General features: G+C 56.3%; 1 protein-coding gene across 3 annotated transcripts in view; it reads right to left on the reverse strand.

The window, feature by feature from the left end:
• Positions 1 to 17,723, reverse strand: part of NEURL1B (neuralized E3 ubiquitin protein ligase 1B) — a 43,059-nt gene that overhangs the window by 20,327 nt on the left and 5,009 nt on the right. For all 3 annotated transcript variants that reach the window (XM_070569032.1, XM_070569030.1, XM_070569031.1), the window contains exon 2: positions 718 to 1,263. In XM_070569032.1, the coding sequence (XP_070425133.1) occupies positions 718 to 1,263 (546 nt within the window). The remainder of the gene's footprint in view (positions 1 to 717; positions 1,264 to 17,723) is intronic.

The following is a 17,723-nucleotide window of genomic DNA, read 5'->3' on the forward strand; positions in this document are numbered from 1 at the left end:
TTGGACACTTTATGGTTACTTTTATGTTACGTGAATTTTACCTCAATTTAAAAAAGTGAAAAAAAAGAAAGAGAAAGAAATACCGTCTCAAGGGCAGAAAACTTCTCTCCCCACGAGTTCTCACCACCAGGATTTCTGCAGTAGTGGCTACCTCCCCTGTCAGAGTCGGGGCCACACTCCTCTGCCTGCATCCCTAGGGGACCCTGAGCGCCTGGAGATGATGTGTCTGCTTGCTCACTGCCTGGTGGCACAGAAACTCGAGGATTAAGGCACAAAGCTGATTGTGCTGAGTGAGTGAGTGAGCGGATGTGTGAGTGAGCAAATGAATGAGCAAATGAATAAATACATGAGTGAATGAGTGAATACACGAATGAATGAATGAGTGAGTGAGCAAATGAACACGGGAGTGAAGAGAGGAGCACAGGAACGGATGGAAGAATGGTGAGAGAAGGAGCAAGTGACCCTGGGCCAGAGCATGGACTCTGGACCCCCGCAGCCCGCGGGTTCCAATCCCGGCTTTGCGATGCAAGTCCCATTTAACCTCTCCGTGCCTCAGTTTCCTCGTTTGTCAAACAAACGGGGGTGGCGAGTTGTCGTGAGAAATAAACGAGTTAAAGGGTGTAAATCGCTTAGAACCACGCCCGGCAAGCTGAGCCCTCTGTAAGCTGTGCCTGCTAGAGAAACGCGCACGGAGCGCCTCCAGGTCGAGCCACCTACCGAGCAGCTGCACCTCGTCGGTGATGCCGTAGACGTCGATGAGCGCCCAGAGCGGGCCGCCCACGGCCACGCCGCAGTGGAAGAGCACCGGCTCGCCGTCGTTGACGCTGTAGAAGACGCGGCCGTGGCGGTCCGCCCAGTAGGCCAGCACGGTGTCGCGCAGCGCCAGGTTCTCGGGCAGCGCCTTGGCCCAGTAGCCGGGCCGCGTGACGAGGTCGGGGCAGGCGTACTTGGGGATGTCGTGCGCGCTCATGAGCGACGGGTCGTGCGCCGTGAAGCCGAAGCGCAGCGCGCCGCTCCAGCCGGGGCGCACGGCCACCAGGCGCAGCCGCACCTGCTCGTACAGCCGGATGGGCCGCTGCGTGAAGGTGACGCCATTGCAGAAGCTGTTGCGCCGCGTGGCCCGGCGCGAGTGGCCGTCCAGCCGCACGTTCTTGCCCTTGGCCTGCGCGTGGAAGCGCGGCGCTTCGCCCAGCACCGGACGCCGCTCGGGGCCGGGCCCGCAGCACGGCCGGGTGGCCAGGAGGCGCGCGGGCGGGCTGGACTCTGCGGGAGAGACAGGCGGGAGGGTTAGGCCCCGGAGCGCCGCCGCCCAGGTTCGTCCTTAACAATCGTTTCCATTTTAAATTCCATCTTGATTAGACGGGTAATTGAGAACGTTCCGGCCACCCCCAACCTGCCCAACGCTGCCACGGCGAAGTCACTAAACCCACTTCACAGAGGAGCACACCGAGCTGTGTTTGTGTGTGTGTGTCTGTCTGGTGAAACCCTGTTCAGAGCTGTTTCCCTCCGGGACAGGCCAACAGCGATGAGCTTGTCACAACAGCCAGACTGGGGGCCACTGACTTGCCCATTCCCATCAAATCCCAGGGCATCTAGCGTCTTCCTCCAGGGGCCCCTTCTGGGCAGCGGAGTCCCTTCAAAGGCAACAGGGCCTTGGATTCTAGGGGAGTAGAGGGGGTCTTGGGCTGCTTGTTTCTGGGCAATTTGTTCAAAAGCAAGGCATAATAGGAAATAGAAAGCGTGCAGCCTTGGGATCCCCGACAGTAGAATAAGAGGCAAGATGAAGAGTGCTGCCTGGCAGCCCAGCTCTCTGGCACTTCCTGGCCATGTGATGTGCAGTAGACCCTGTCACTTCTCTAGACCACTGTCCTTGCTTGTAAAATAGGGACATTACTTAACTCATACAGCTACTAAAAGATCATGTGGATGAGGGTCCTTGGATACTGCCTGGCACAAGCTATGTGCTTCACAGGCAGCTAAGAATGTGATCACCATACTGAAGTTCCAGAGGAAGCCCAAGCCAGGACTCTGTGACTTCCCCTCCCCTTCACTCACAGAAAATGAAGGCATCTTTAGAAGCAAGCTTGGTTTTTCTAGAACATACACCTTTCAGGATTCATTTATAAGGGAGTTCTGCCCCAGAGGACCTGGAGAATCTTGGGCCTGTCTCCTTTCAAAGGGCCTGGCCTCTGGCCACAAGCCCCGCGCCGAGGGGTTCTATCCTCCCCGTTTCCTCCTGCGTCCCGGGGGCGGTTCCCAGAGGCTGCACGAGTGCCCGCTGCTCCTTCACAACAGCAGCTGGGGACAGTTTCCATGGGAGGTGGTCACAGATCACAATGGTCTGTGGTCATGGGAGAAGAGTAGCAACCCCAGGGAATGAGAGGCCGCTGCAGGGACCACGCCTCCCCCGGCCAGCCACGGGGCCGCTGTGCTCTGGGCACATCAGGGGTTCACTTAATCCTGAGGCTGATGGGAGCCAGGACAGGAGCACATGAAGAGGAAGAGGCCATGAGGAGGCAGACAAGCCAGGCCCCAGGGGAAGGGCACCCCAGTCATTAAGGGAGGAAACTGTTGGGAAGCTGGGAGGCCCCTCTGCAAACAGAAGCCACTGACCCACAGAAGACAAAAAGACAGATCTTGCTCGTTGCCTTCCTTGGTACAATGTTACCCATCGTAAGTTGAAAGCATGAAAATATCCTAAGTTGAAAATGCATTCAGTCCGCCCAACCTACGGAACATCCTAGCTTGGCCTCATTTACCTTAAACGTGCTCAGAACACTCACATTATCCCACAGTTGGGCAAAGCTGCTAACGCAAAGCCTATTTTATACTGAAGTGTTGACTATCTCATGTAATTCACTGAATACTGTACTGACAGTGACAGAACGGGCGTCTGGGTACAGAATGGGGTAGTGTATTTGTTGTTCACCCTTGTGACCGCAGGGCTGAATGGGAGCTGCGGCTGCCCAGCATCCCGAGAGGGGATCGTACTGCATATGGCTAGCCCAGGAAAAGACCAAAATTCAAAATCTGAAGTACAGTTTCTACTGAAAGCACATTGCCTTTGCACCATCGTAAAGTTGAAACATCGTAAGTTGAACCATTCTAAGTTGTGGGCTGTTGGCACACGGAATAAAGCCAACGACCCACATAAGGAAAAAGAACATAAGGAACTTTCGTATTCATCCATTTAACAAATGTTTAGTGAGCACCCATACGTGCCAGGCACCACGCTAGGCACTGGAAATACAGCACTCACCAGGACAGATAAAGTTCCCACTCTGATGGGGCTGACATTCCAGTGGGCAAAGGCAGACAACAAATAAAACATACTCTGCCTGGTGGGATGCATTACAGAGAAAAATGCAGCCAAGGGAGGGGGCAGAGAGGTTTTTTCTTAGGATTTCCAGGGAGGGCCTCTCTGATGAGTGACTTTTGAACAGAGACCTGAAGGAGGTGAGGGAGTGAGGCAGGAGGGTATCTGGGAGAAGAGTGGTCCAGGCAGGGGTAACAGCGAGTGCAAGGGCCCTGAGGTGGGACTGTGCTGGTGTGGCTGAGAAACAAGAAGGAAGCCAACGTAGCTGGAATGGCATGACCAAGTTGGAGAGCGGCAGGAAATGAGCCCAGAGCTGGGGCTGGGGCTGAGGGTGGGGAGAAGAGCCTATGGTGGTGGTTTGTTTTCTTTAACCAGTTTACTCTGAGTGAGATGGGACATTCTTGGAGGTTTAGAGCAGAGAGGTGGTAGGACTCTCAGGCTGCTGTGTGGGGAGGGGACTGTTGAGATGTGGGGGGTGGGCAAGGAAGCTGGGGGCTAGGACAAGGCTACCGGATGATTCCAGAACAGGGGTGATGGTGGCTCAGATTGGCAGGCAGGACGAGTAAAGGTGGCGAGAAAGGGTCAGATTCTGGATATGTTGTGAGGGTAGTAGAGATTTGGAGGTTTTGGTTTTTAATGCAGGAAATAAAAAAAGCATTTGACTTGATGCTTTGGATGTTTAAACTATATTCAATAAATAAAACAATTTAAAAACACCTTTTGGTTCTATAACGAATATTGAAGGAGAAGCAGAGAGGTGGTGGAAAGGGCTGGGGAGGGACCACGGTGGGTCCTGTGGGGCAGCGGCTTGTCTGTCTCATTTTGACTCCTCTGTGCCCAGCCAGGCCTGGCACACACGGGCACTCGATGAATGCCAGAGGCTGCTTATTATGGTTGGATCGCGAGCAGACCTCAGAGATCATCTCGTCCAATGAGCCCATTTTACAGATGGGGAGATGGGCCCACGGAGGGGAGGGGCCAGCTAAGCTCAAGGCTAGTGGGGTCTGGGCAGGAACCCCTTTCCTGGGTTCTTCTGGCCAGGCCACTGTGATCTCAGGGAGAATGTCAGAGGTCACTCCCACCCAAGGAGGGCAGGGGGAGCCCTGGAGGGGCTGGCCAAGCACCACAGGCCCACAGGTCCTGGGCCACCATAAAAGGGGCCTCCAGTTTTCTGTGGCTCCCACCACACTTAGTCACGTGGGCATGGCCGCTGCTGCCTGCCCAGCATCCACTCCTCCTCTTCTGGCTACTGTGCCCCAATTTTCCTCAGGAGACCCAGCTTTCCCCCAGCTAGTGGGCTGACCTCACCCCAACTTTAGGAATTGGGGTATGAGCCAATTCCTAAACACAGTGGGGTGTGATCCAGTGAGCCTGGCCACTCGGATCATTGCAAACTTTTCAGCTTGGGGAGCCAGCCCTCTTTGCTTATAAGCCAGGTCGAGCCAGGTTTCTGATTCTCGCAACCAAAACTGTCCAGATTCACAGAGTCACCATGCGTTCACTAAGCTGGTACAAGACACCAACTCTGGGCTGGTTACCCACCATGCATTTCCTCATCTAATCCTTATAATACCCCATGAGGCGAGGACCACGGATCCTCATCACACAGATGAAGAAATGGAGTTTCAGAGAGGTGGAGTCACTTGCCCAAAGTCACGCAGCCGGCTTAGCTAAAGGCAGAGCTGTGACTGAAGCTAGGTTTGTGTGACCCCCATCCTGCCTTTTTAGCCATTTTATCATACTCTCTCTGCTTTTGAGGAGCCAACACAGGACAGACAGAAGGGTTGAGTTGTTGACTTCTTATGTAGGAGAGGGATGCAAGAGGCCCCCTGCTGACTCCTGTTACCTCTGGGCAGGCCTGCTAGACATTGGACTGGTGGAGGAGGGCAACAGACAAAATGTTCACTCCTCTATTCAGCCATCCATCCGTCCATCCGTCCATCCGTCCACCCATCCATCCATCTATGTGTCCATCCCATCTGTCTGCTCATCCTTTCATTGGTCCATCCATCTATCCATCTGTCCGTCCATCCATCCGTCCATCCTTTCTGCAGATGTATCTACTGGTGCCAGGCACTGAGGGTGCACAGGTGATCACATAATCCTGTCTTCATGGAGATCTGAGTCACCACATGGTGGAGAAGACACACATAGACAACGACAAGAGGGCAAGATAAAGAGCACCTTAGGCATCAGCACAGGGGGCTATAGGGCCTGAAGAAGTCCCTGGACTCAGCCAGGGGCTGGGGGGCGGGGGGTGATGCCCATAGAGCCAGGTCTTGAGGGAGAGGGAACATTCCAGGCTGAGGGAACACCAGAGGTGGGGGCAGCTGGACTTTGTGGGGAAGGTAAGTAATATGGTGGTGTGGCAGAGGGTGTATGAGGTTGGGTAGCCACTGCCTCCTAGGGGTGAGGGGTGAGGGGCTAGGGTGCCATCGATGTTGCAGGGACCAGAGGGCAAGGCCCTGAATGCCAGCCCGAGAGGCTCAGATCACACAGCGTAGGGGACAGGGAGCCACGAAGGGCTTCCAGCAGAGCAGGCCAGCACTGCCTGTTAGGGAGGGGCCCCACAGCAGTGACGACGGTGGACACAGAGGCAGCCTGCAGGCCATCTTGGGAACCACAAGGATAAGCACAAAGGCCCACTGGAGAGCTATTTCGGCAGGACCAAAATCAATGAGCGGGGGAAATACCAGCTGGGTGTAAACCGTCAGGAGAGGCCGCCGGGGGAGCGCAGAGCCTGCATTCTCCACGCCGGGCCCAGCAAGCCACCCAACTTCTGGGCTGCAGCTTCCTCCCCCATCCAACAGGCCGGATTCTCTCCAAGGTCCCCACAGCTGGCAGACTCTCCAGAAACATTAAATATGACCACAGATCAAAAGCCCTGTTGAGCACCAAAGACCACAGGTCACTCTTACTTGATTATTTTTATCTCCTCTGCCATCACTGTTGTTTTTCCAACCTTATCTCTCCTTCAGAGAGTTCCTTTACAGACGGCTTGGGAATCCTGAGCAGATGTTCTAGGGGAGTGGCCTGTGATTGACATGAGCAGAGGGGCGCGAGCAGCTGTGCTGTTACTATCCGGGGCAGCTGCCTGCAAAGCCAACTATATGTTAGGATAAAATGCAGCCGCGTAACCAGCGAGGGTTACATGTTTGTTTAATCTGGAGTATATGATTGCACTTCCTTCAGGGAATGAGGGATAAACACTACTTCTTTCCCCACGCCAGAGTCCTGATGTGAGAGAAAGAAAACCAGAGTAAAAAGTTTCTAAGAGGACGTGTTATTTACACAAACTGAAAATGCATAAAGTAAAAGAACCACAAGAAGCAGTCTCCAAATTGTGCACAAACATCTGTTTTTCGCTCAGGGAAAGTGGCTTCTACAAGAAAAACTGTGGCCGTGGACCCCAGCGGCCCCGCAGAACATCCTAGTTCAGAGATATCAGTGGAAGCCCTGAACTTTATCACTTAAATTATTGCAATAAAAACTACAGCCACATTTTAGAGAGTTTGAGAAGGAAGAGAAAAACTGCCCCGACCTCCCCACTTTCACACCCTAACCTGCATCCCATCTTTCACCATCTCCGCCTGCCCATCCACGTCAGCCGCGCAGGCGGTGCCCTCGCTGTGTGCCACGCCTGTGTTGGATGTTTTCCATATGTGATTGCAGCTAATTCTCAAAACAAACCTTCACCTACAGGATTATTGTGTCCATTTTCCAGGAGAAAAACAAGGCTGGAGGCAGCAGAGGCGCTGCCCGCAGCCACGAGGAGAGTGCTGCCACGTGAACCCAGCTCTGTCTGACCCCGAACCGGTGCTCTTCCCTCCCCTTCCAACCTCCTTCCAGAAGACGTGCAGAAGTACTAAGTACTAAGGAGTACCAAGCACCTTTTGTAACTTCACTGCCATCAGAGCACACAGCCAATTCTGTTCCTGCCTCTTTTTTCTAACCCAACATTACATAAAAAGCATTTTCCCACACGGCTCCCAAGCATTCACTGTGCTCATGTTTCATGGCCACAGAATATTCCATCAAGGGCCAAAATGTCCCCCACGGTTCCCCTCCTGGGGATCACTTCAGCTGTTCCCCCAAATGGCTCAGGCTACGGGCACAGAGGTTCCCGGTTGCTGGCACCAGGACCAGATTCAAATAGATACCCTGTCACTAGTGAGGAACCTTCTGCCAGGAAGACACCCCCACCCCACACCAGGGACCCCATGCCCGTTTCCTTCCACGCAAGGCTGAGGATGCGCCCCTGGTCAGTGGGCCCGCCACCTTTTCTGGCCCGGAATCGGGACCCTAAGAACAAGGCAGGTGGTGGGGTTTTCTGGGAGGTGGGGACCTGGTGGGGACCTCTGCAGTGGCCCATCCCGTGTGCACCGGGGAAGACGAAACAGTCCTGGCCCAACCTCATGGTGAATCAAAGACTGCCCCAGCCCGCCAAGCCCAGACGGGAGGGTCTTTCCAGCGTTTGGTCAAGGAAGCAACGCCCAACTCCAGAGATTTTGCGGGGTGGGCGGTGAGGAGCTGTGCGTGGTTAGAGAGGCGGGGACTCCGTTCTCACTAAATCATGTTGCCAGTGCCCAGCCTTGGGCAAGTCCTGCGGGAACTCAGGTGGACACAAGAGGCACTCTGGGGTGGCTCCGGGGTTTACTTGCATCCGTGTCTTAGAATGTCCCTGTGCTTTGTGGCTAATTTGCCTGAGGGTCCGTGGGCAAGTCAGGCGCCTGCCAGCGCTGCAGGTTTCCCATCTACAAAAGGTGCGCGATCTTAGATCCCCTCTCAGGCTGCTGGGAGGGGCGGCGAGAGCGCAGAGAGAGCCCCGCAGACCTGGCACATGGGAGATGCTCGCTAAACCTTCATTCCCTTCCCTGCGCGGAACCTCAGGTCCGGCCCCCGGGGGAGCCCCTCACCTCCATCTCTCCTGTGCTCTTAATTCTCTAAATCCCACTGTGAGAGGCCGTGAAAAAGAGCACAAGCTTGGAGCCAGACAGACCTGGGTTTAAATTCTGGTTTTGTCATTTCTTAGCTGTGTGATCTTGAGGTATGCGCTTAACTTCTCTGGGTCCCCCGACCAGATCTAGAAAAGCCTAAGAGTCATCGCCACCCTTCAAAATGGCTGTGGGAGGAAGGAGCCCACCTCGTCCGTCAGATACACGGGTGGGGCACATGGTGGGTGTTCACTAAACTCTGGTCCCTTCCTTAACACCAAATTTACTTCCTTTGATGAGAAAAGGTTTATTCCTGAGTCTGAGTGTCTACTTGGGGGTCTAGGGAAAGACACCCTGAACTGTTTCTCCCATGGAGGGCTGGTGATCTTGGCCAGGAAGGGCCTCTTGAAAACCCTGGGGTCACCTTCCTTTGGTGTCCACGGACAGAGGCCTATTTTCAAGCCATCCCAGCAGCATCCCACGTGCACTGTGCCACCCCCCAAATGATCCTCGCTCATCGTGCAGTCCAGCCTTCCTTTGATCTAAAAAGAGCCCAGGGAAATGGCACTGACCGCCAGGAGGACGGCAGGAAGCAGCAGCCCGGCTTCTCCGACCGCCGGATGACGGCTTCCAGAGTGTTGGCATTCAGCAGATGGCATCCTGGCTGAAATCTGCAGCAGACTCTGCTCCACCGGGAAAGGGACTCGCCACCCAGGAGCACAGTCCATCCTGCCCCTCCTTGCACAAGGGGATCTGACTGGCCTTTTGCGAGCCCCTGCGCTGTGCCGGCGGGGCCACATGCACTGGGCTGAGTCTTCGGGACAACATTCAGGGTGGGCTTTACCACCGCATTTCCCAGAGGAGGACACCAAGGCTGCGAAGCCAGGCGGTGGCAGGGAAGGGATGGGCTCAGGCCCTTGTCCCACAGGCCACTCCTCCTCCAAGGAAGCCACTCGTGACCTTTGGGGGCAGGGGTGTGAGCCTTGTTAAGGGCCATGAAAGCCATACAAGCCTCTGCCTCGAGACACACCCACGCTGCACGCACACCACCTGACCGCCAACTTCAGGGGCTTCCTGACCCACACGACATCCAATCTCAGACCATGGACCTCGAGTGAGAAATCTCTGGTTCAAGCGACATTTGCCCATGTCCAAAATTCAAACCAACGCTGTCGGCTCGGCGGTGGGAAGCAGCATGGGGTATACACGTGCGTGTGTGGGCACATGCGTGTGCATGCATGTGCGTGTGTGTGTTACAGAGGAAAAGGCAAGGCTGATATGTGGCAAGGCTTCCTGCCATGCAAGGCAGGGCACGGATCGGACTCCTCTGCCATTGGTGGGTTTGAAAGTGGGCTGGAAAAAAACAACCAAGCCTCCCTCGCCTCTGCCAAACGGGGCAGTGACATGCGCCCAGGGGACGGCTGCCAGCTTAAGGGGACTTTGTTCTGTCTCAGAGGCCTGGTCGGCCAGCACCCTGGATGGCATGGGGCCAGCCCACCCTGGAAACCGCCACCCTGCTCCTCCTCTCCCCTTTTCTTGCAAACAAAACCTGGTCTCTGTGGTGCGGCCCAGCCAGGAGGCCTACACTCCCGTCAACAGCTGCAAGGAGGCCCCGAGGGAGGCCGGAGGCCCCACGACATAGCCTGCTAGGAGGAAAGCTCGCTCTCTCCAGGCCTAAGCATCCCTCTTTGCTCAAGTCGGCTCAGATGTGCCACATTCCTGGGGGCTGAGGTTACCCCGACGCCACCCTCGAAGTGCGCTCAGTGGGGTCATGATGCCCAGCAGGCTCGACCCTCCACTGGGTGCCTCAGCTGAGGTCTTGGCTTGATAAACAGGCCCAGGCAGCTCCAACCTCAGGCACCGGCTCCCAGGGTCAGGGCCCCAGGCCGTGGAGGGGGGATGTGCCCTCATTCTTTCTCCAGTACATCACTTCCTCCTTCACTGACATTTATGGAGCTTCTGCTGCATGCCAGGGCCCCTGGAGCTGAGACCAGCAGGCGGGACGGCCACATACAGGCGTCATGACAGCTCAGGGTGCCAGCACAGAGGAGTGGGCTATGGGGCTGCTTCTCAGAGAAGCCACTCTGCAGACTTAGGAAGAAGTGGCTGGGAGGATGATAAGAGATGGGAAAGTGGGTCCAGGTACAGGGAACAGCACAGGCAAAGGCCTGGAGGTGAGAATGAGATGTGTGGACTTGAGGAGCCGCAGGGAATGTGGTGCAGAAAGGAGAGGGGCAGGTGCACAGGGAGTCAGCGGCTGCACCACAAAGGGTCTTAAAGGTCGTGCAGAGGAGGTTAAGGTCCTCAAGAAGGCTCTGGGGGCCACTGAAGGTTTGGAGCAGGGAAGAATCCCCGAGGACCTGCCTCTCTGAAGAATGGGATTCAGGCCCTGGGTCTTCCCATAGCAACTGTCCCTTCCTCTCCGCCTCGCCTGTCAAAATGACCCAGCACAGCAGGAGTGAGAGAAACAGTCCAGATTTCAAACGTCGCTTCCAACGGCTGGCACAGGCCTGCTCCCCGGCACCTGCTTCTTCTCCAGGCAGCCCCTGGCGGCAGCTGGCTGATAAGCTGGCCGAGTCTGCCAGCTCTCTCCTTCTCTTTCCTTGAGGGCAGCCATTCCCGGGACCGGGTGGTGCCCAGAAGCTGGCTGCTCGCTAACCTCAGCCGCAGGTGGGGACCTGCAGGGCCCCGGTCCCAACAGATCCACTGGTTCTGCCTTCCACAGTCAAAAGCAGCACCAGAGAGGGAGGAAGCTCTCCTTGAACATCGCTGCTCTCGCTCCTGGAGCTGACGAAATGTTCTTCACCAGCCCCACTGCGGGGCCGTGCTCGCCGGCCCTGAGGGGTGCGGGCCCACCTCTGGCAGACCCAGCATGGGCCTGGGGCTCACCACACCCGCTCACTCCTTGCCACACCCTGCCAGGTGGCTCCCAGAGGAGAAAACCGAGGCCCAGAGAGGCAGACGTCCTTGCTGGGGGCGGCCCAGCCTGTGCGGGCAGTGCCTGTTTTTGTACCTGGTCCTGTCTCACCCAAAGGCCACATCCTTCCTGTTTTATGCCTCCCTTCTCCCCCCTACCTGCTGGCCAGCAAGAAAAAAATCTAGACTATATACAAGTAGCATCAGCCACCTTCTGGCAAAGAGGGTGAGCGTGCCCCGCCTTGGTCTCGGGGAAGGGTGGGGGGTGGATGTCATCAATCAGCTTGTTCTGAGCAGCTCAAAGGCCACACACGGTTTGGCAGAACTTGGGATGAACAATAAGTAAAGCATCTAAAAAAGGAAAGCCAGTGACAGATTAGAGAGGGGGATGGAGCCCGAGCGCCTAACTTCCCGAAGGTCTGCAGAAAGAATTCGGGGTGGGGCATGATCAGAGAGGCAGAGCCCCCAGGGGGTGACGCAGAGCCTGCGACTGGCCCTCCGATGACCCGACTTGTGATCTTCCCAACAGTGCTAAAGGAGGTGACGGCTACCAGACCCACTGCCAGTGAGGAAGGGAGGCTCAGAGAGGTTGAGAGAGCGGCCTAAGGCCACACAGCCGGGAAGTGGTGGAATAGGCATTTGGACCCATACTAGCCTGGCTCCCAAGGCTAGGAAGGAGAAGCTATGGCTGTTTCGGGCAAAGTATAGAAGTCATCCCTGCAGGGAAGGCCCAGAGCACAGGGCCTGGCACACAGTAGGTCCTCAACTAATGTTGATTCCTTCCCCGCCATGTTTGGCTCTGAGGCCCACCTTGAGAAGTGACTCTGAAGGGTACCTTCCACTCTGCTTTCCCCTCTGAAGACCAGCTTTCTCTTTCCTTCACCCTGTCCACCACGCAGGCCTTCCTCCAAATGCCCAAGAGCTCACGAGAGCAGGGGAGTGTGGACCCACGATGCCCCTCACCCGAGACATAAAGGAGAAGTGTCAGAAGTGCAAACTGGGGCCCTGATAGGAATCTCCATCCCATCTGTCCTAAGCTCTGATGATGTGAGTGTCATTGGCTCAGTTGGGCCTCTCTACGGCCCTATGGACCCATTTCCCAGATGAGGACATCAGGCCCAGCGGGGTAGGGGCTCACCCAAGACCATGGTACAGGTAAGCACCTGGGTCAGGATTTGACTGAAATCTGAATCCAAAGCCCAGGTGTGCTCTTGACCATGATGTGGAATTGCTTCCCTAGCCAACCAGTGGGTACTGCAGTAATCTATCACAGGGACGCGAGAGGGGCGACACAGCAGGACCATTTGGTGCCATGGCTCCTCTCCCCTCCATCAATTTCAGAAGCACACGTTCCTTGCCTTCAAGGAATCTGAAGCCACCTTCTGGTAAAGAGGGTGAGCCATGCCCACATATGCAGTCCCCATCTAATGTTGGGCTCAGACTTCTCCTGGACTCTCCTATTTATTCCTCATCACAATCCCATGAGGGAGGTACCATCATTATCCCCATCCTAAAGATGAGAAAATGGAAGCCCAGAGAGGGGAAGTGACTTGCTGAGGATCACACAGCTTAGATATAGTAGAACTGTGATTTGAACTTGAGACTGCCTCTAAAACCAGTGCTCTTTCCACCACATCTCTTGAGATGCCAGCCAAAGACCCCATCTGTAAATCTGTGTGTGACCCTGCTCAAGGCTCTGGTCCTCAGTGTCCGATCCGCCAAATGGTAGGTGGGACGTGGTGATTCCGAGCACTCTCTGGTCCTGGGAACAGAGAGCCTGAGTGAGCTGTCTGCAGGGATGCGAGGCTGCACCATCCCCGGAGACAGGGAAATTCCGCTCTCCCATTTCCTGCCCTTGAATCGCCCAGAACCTTGAGGAGAAGCGAAGCTCTTCTGAGGGGTGAGGATCCCTCCCGTGGAATGGAAAGTTACCAAGCAGACTCGGCTTTGGAGACACGGGCATGCGTGTGCCCACCCAGCTCATAAATCCATCATCCTTAGGGGAACAGGAAGGAGCACACGTGCCCAGGGATAGAACTGTGATAGAAACAACGTGTAATGTTGAGGATATAAACAAAACACATTTTAATAGCTATGGGCATTCTGCCGACTGCCGGCACTGCCCCCGACACCCCCACCCCACCCGTTTCCCCAAATGGATTACTCATTAAGGAACTTTCCCCCACTGCCCAGAAGTGGGGCAAGAGGCCAGCTCTGAGCTGCCCTGAGGCTCAGTAATAAGAACGAAGGGAGGGCCCCGTGGCCAAGGGGCTGAGTTCACGTGCTCCACTTCGGTGGTCCAGGGTGTCACCGGTTTGGATGCTGGGCACGGACGTGGCACCGCTCAACAGGCCATGTTGAGTTGGCGTCCCACATGCCACAACCAGAAGGACCCACAACTAAAATATACAACTATGTACTGGGGAGCTTTGGGGAGAAGAAGAAAAGAAAGATTGGCAATAGATGTTAGCTCAGGTGCCAATTTAAAAAAAAATAATAATGAAGGGAGAAGGGATTAGGGCGAGCTGGGACTGGCGTCCAAGATGGCTGTCCCAAACTCTGCTCAGAAACACCTGCAGCTGAGTCTGAAAAGGTGCTGAGGTTGGGAGGTCGGGGGTGGGGTGGGGGGGGATAGACTCGGGTAGGGTAAGGTAGCTTTCTCTTTCTGTGCTCAGTTTCCTGATCTATAAAATGGGGCTAAAACCACCTAATAGGCAGAACTGGCAGGAGGGTTACATGAGTGAAAGCTTGTGAAGGGCCCCACAGGTGTCCAGCAAATGAGCCCTGGATAGCACTCCCCCTAAGATCCCAGGGTCAAAAGGCAACTGATGGACAATTCACCCCAGATCTCTCTGATGCTCCGGTTGCTTCTGCAACGTCCATGTCAAGTCCCAGCTAAACACCAGTGCCACTCCAGCAAAGGCTGCTTCCTAGCCCCACCCCTGTTCCACTTCCAGACAGCTTCCACATTTAGAAAGTTCCTCCTTCAACTGAGCTGAAATCTGCCTCCATGTGTTGTCCACACACGGGTCACACCTGCATCTGGCCCACAGCGCCTTCCCCATCAAGTCCGCTCCTTGGCCTCAGGAATCTGCAGGCAGCTCTCAGGCTCCAGGGGTCCCCAGGCTACGTTGCTGGGGACTCTTTGCTGCCTTGGGGGTGACATGGTCTCGTTTTGCTCTCCAGAAAGCCCTCACGGCATCAGCTGTCCCCTGACCCGCCTTGAAAGACCTACACATCAGACCTTGGAGCATATCAGCTGGGGTCCCCACAGTCAGCCCAAGGCCACCTGGAGAAAGGCCCCCTACCCCGACCATGCCTGGAGGCAGGATATGAGACAAACAACCAAAGAAGCAGGTGAACTAAAAACCAATCTGCCAGGATTCCTAAATGCTTACAGACTTGTGCTTAACACTACGAAGGCTTCCAGTGCAAATGTGAATGCCTCGCCCCTGATCCCCGGCCCGGCCCTACAGCCGTCCACCCCACACCATCATCCCTTCTCTCTAGCGGGAGCCTGTTGGACTACGAGAGCTACGTGCCCTTGGGTAAGTCACTTTCCCTCTCTGTGCCTCTCCCTGCTCTCTCAACAGTGACACGGCACTAACAATAGCAGCTGTCTCACAACTCGTCCTGAAGGTTGAATGCAGGCACCTGCTTAGAACAGTGTCTGGCACAGACTGGCTGCGTGACACAAGTCAGCGGTTATTACTACTCTTCTGTGTCTGTCTCCCTCGGGAGCACAGGGCTCAGCATGGAGCAGGGGCTTGCTTGCCCAGTGCATACATAATAGCAGGTGCCCCCTGGAGCACTTCCTATCCGTGGGCCTCTTTGCATGTCTGAGAGGTACCATCATCATCCCCTTTCTGCAGAAGAGGGAATGGAAGCTTAGAGAGGTTAAGTTGCTTGTCTGGCCAATCAGGGGCAGGGCCAGGACTCAGACCCAGGGGTGAAGGCCCCCAGCTGTGCTGTTGCCAGCTCTGCTGAGAATGCCGGCACAGCAGGGGACGGGATGCTCCTCCTCTGCAGGAAAGCCTGGGTGCAGGGCGGCCCAGGGCTCCCACCCCAGCCCCGTGCCCCTGCTGGTTGACTCGGGCGGCTGCCTGGAGCTCTCAGTGGGAAGAGCCTGCGAGCAGCTGGGCTCCGGGGGAGAGGGCTCATGGTGATGTCTGATGGCCACCTCCACCTTTAGAGTCACGGAGTCTGCAGGCCTGGGGCAGGTGGGGCGGGGCTGGGGGACGGCCCTGCTCCATGGGCGGCTTCATCCTGGATGCGGTGGACAGGAGTAATCACCTTCCCAGGACACAGAAGGTGAGAAGGTACACCTGCAGGAGGGGCAGCTTGAGGGGGCGGGGCTCAGGATGAGGGCGAGGGCCAGCACCCCCTGGTGACGGAGGGGTGGGCAAGGCTGAGTCAAATGCTGCCCTGCCACTTCCCGGCCACCTGTCCCAAGGCAGGTCTGGTTACCCCCTGAGCTCGGTTTCCCCCATCTGTGAAACGGGAAACTACTTCTGGAAGGCTCGTCCTGATGGTTCAAATGGGACGAAACGGGCTAAGGACCTGGCATGGGGCAAGCACACCAAAGCTCTGACCACTCTGCTACATGGCCCAGGTGAGCGCCGACGGGCGGCACTCGGGCCTGCCCCCTCTTCTCTCTCTGCTTTAAGCTCTAACCACACACCTGGCTTTGGGCTTCTATTTTAAGCCCTCACAGAGCACCACAAAGTACAGAAAGCCCTTTGGTCCAAAAGAGGGCAGAGCTGACTCTTCTGTTCCATGGGGAAGATTAAACGGCCTGTTCTGAGCGGTCCTTGCAGCCCAGCCAGCGAAAATGCTGCGCCCCGCTGGCAAACAGGGCCGTCATCCCAGCGGGCAGCGTGCAGCCGAGGAGCGGAGCCTGCCGGCCGCACTGGCCTGTGAGGACACCCTCCCCCGCCTGGCCTCTGCCCACCACTCTGACCCCAATGCCACCCCCACTTGCACTGGGACCCCCACATACCACAGCTCCCTACACATGCGCTGCTCCCCCTCGTCAGGCCTTTGCACATCTAGCCCGTCTGCCCTGAATAGCCTTTCTCGTTCCCTTCTCTTGGCTAACTGCTCTGCTCTCTGCTCTCAGCTGGACAGCACCTCCTCCAGGAGGCTTTCCTGTGTCCTCCTCTGGGCTCTCGCGGCTCCCTGGGTTCTCCCTCCCCAGCTCCCTGTAACTGCCTAGTCCTTGTTGGTCTCTCCCACTAGACCTTGGGTCCCTAAACCCAGGCTGTGCCCCCAGGCCCAGCACAGAGCCTGGCCTGAAGGTCTGGGGAACAGCTGAGAACCGCAAAATGCAGCCTGCCAAGAAGATGCTTCTCACTGGAAATCAGGATATCCTGGGAGAGCTCCGGGCACCCCTGGGAACCGCTGCCAGTGCACAGGAAAGGGCCGCCTCCTGCTCCAGCCCTCGGGTCAAGGCTCACGGTCGCCTGGGGCAGGGTTTCAAGGCAGGAAGTGAAGGGCACCTGTCAGCCGGCCCCATCCAGGGACCCCAGGGGCAGGTCCAAGGCCGCTCCTTTCCAGGCCACAACAATAACCGTGACAGCGAATGCCCCAGGCACTGTGCGAAAGACCGCCTGCTCCGATCCACTGAATTCTCAGCCCGCCAACCCCGAGACAGCCTCCCCAGCCTCCCACTTCACAGACAGGCAGGACCCGGCCCAGAGTCCCTCCACTGAGAAATGGCCAAACGGAGATCTGAACCCGGCTGCCTGACTCAAGACCCACGTTCTAGACCCAGACGCCAGACCTCCCCCTGCTGGAGACCAGTGAGCGGTCTTGTCACAGCTCAATGGCTGAGAGCCACGCAGACCAACACATTTTACACTGTGACACACAACACACGAGTGCGCACACACAGCCAAAGTTCACGAAGCAAAAACACTCCTACTACAAGAATGCACTCAATATTTTATTTTTTATTCTACTCTATGTATTAAAGATTTATTTAAAAGCTAGTCGAGCACGACCCACAGTAGAGAGACCACTTGGTTGGTGGCCAGGCCTTGTCCGGGGCGTTGGGCACTGACCCCCACCTCTCTGGGGCAGAGGGCAGCAGCCCCTTGTGCCCCCCAGTGACAGCGTCACTGTTCCTCTAGAGCATCCCATCCCTCCTCCACCAGAGGCCAGCTCCCGGGGGCCTCCTGTCCCTCACATCCACAGCTGCCCATCACATTCACAGCTGAACCCCCAGGGCCTGGCACAGATGCCCAAAAGATGTCAGATAGATGAATGAAGGTGCGCACTCAGGAAGATGCAAAGCAGGGCAGACCCCAGAGTCACCCCAGCCTGGGTGAGATGCACTTAAGTGGAGATCAGGGGCCTTGGGGTGACCAAGTCACATTAGACACCAAAGGTAGCAGAAAGAGATGACATTCGAGTCGGGGAGGCCTACATTCAGCTGGACTTTCCTTCAGATGTCGCCTCCTCCAGGAAGCCTTCCCCTACTCCCATAGCCCCAGAGCTCCCTCCTTTCCCGCCAGGGAGAGAGAGAGTGAAGGCAGCAGAGGTGGCAGCAGAAAGAG

This window comes from Equus przewalskii, chromosome 13 (genome assembly GCF_037783145.1).
Source record: "Equus przewalskii isolate Varuska chromosome 13, EquPr2, whole genome shotgun sequence".
NCBI lineage: Eukaryota > Metazoa > Chordata > Mammalia > Perissodactyla > Equidae > Equus > Equus przewalskii.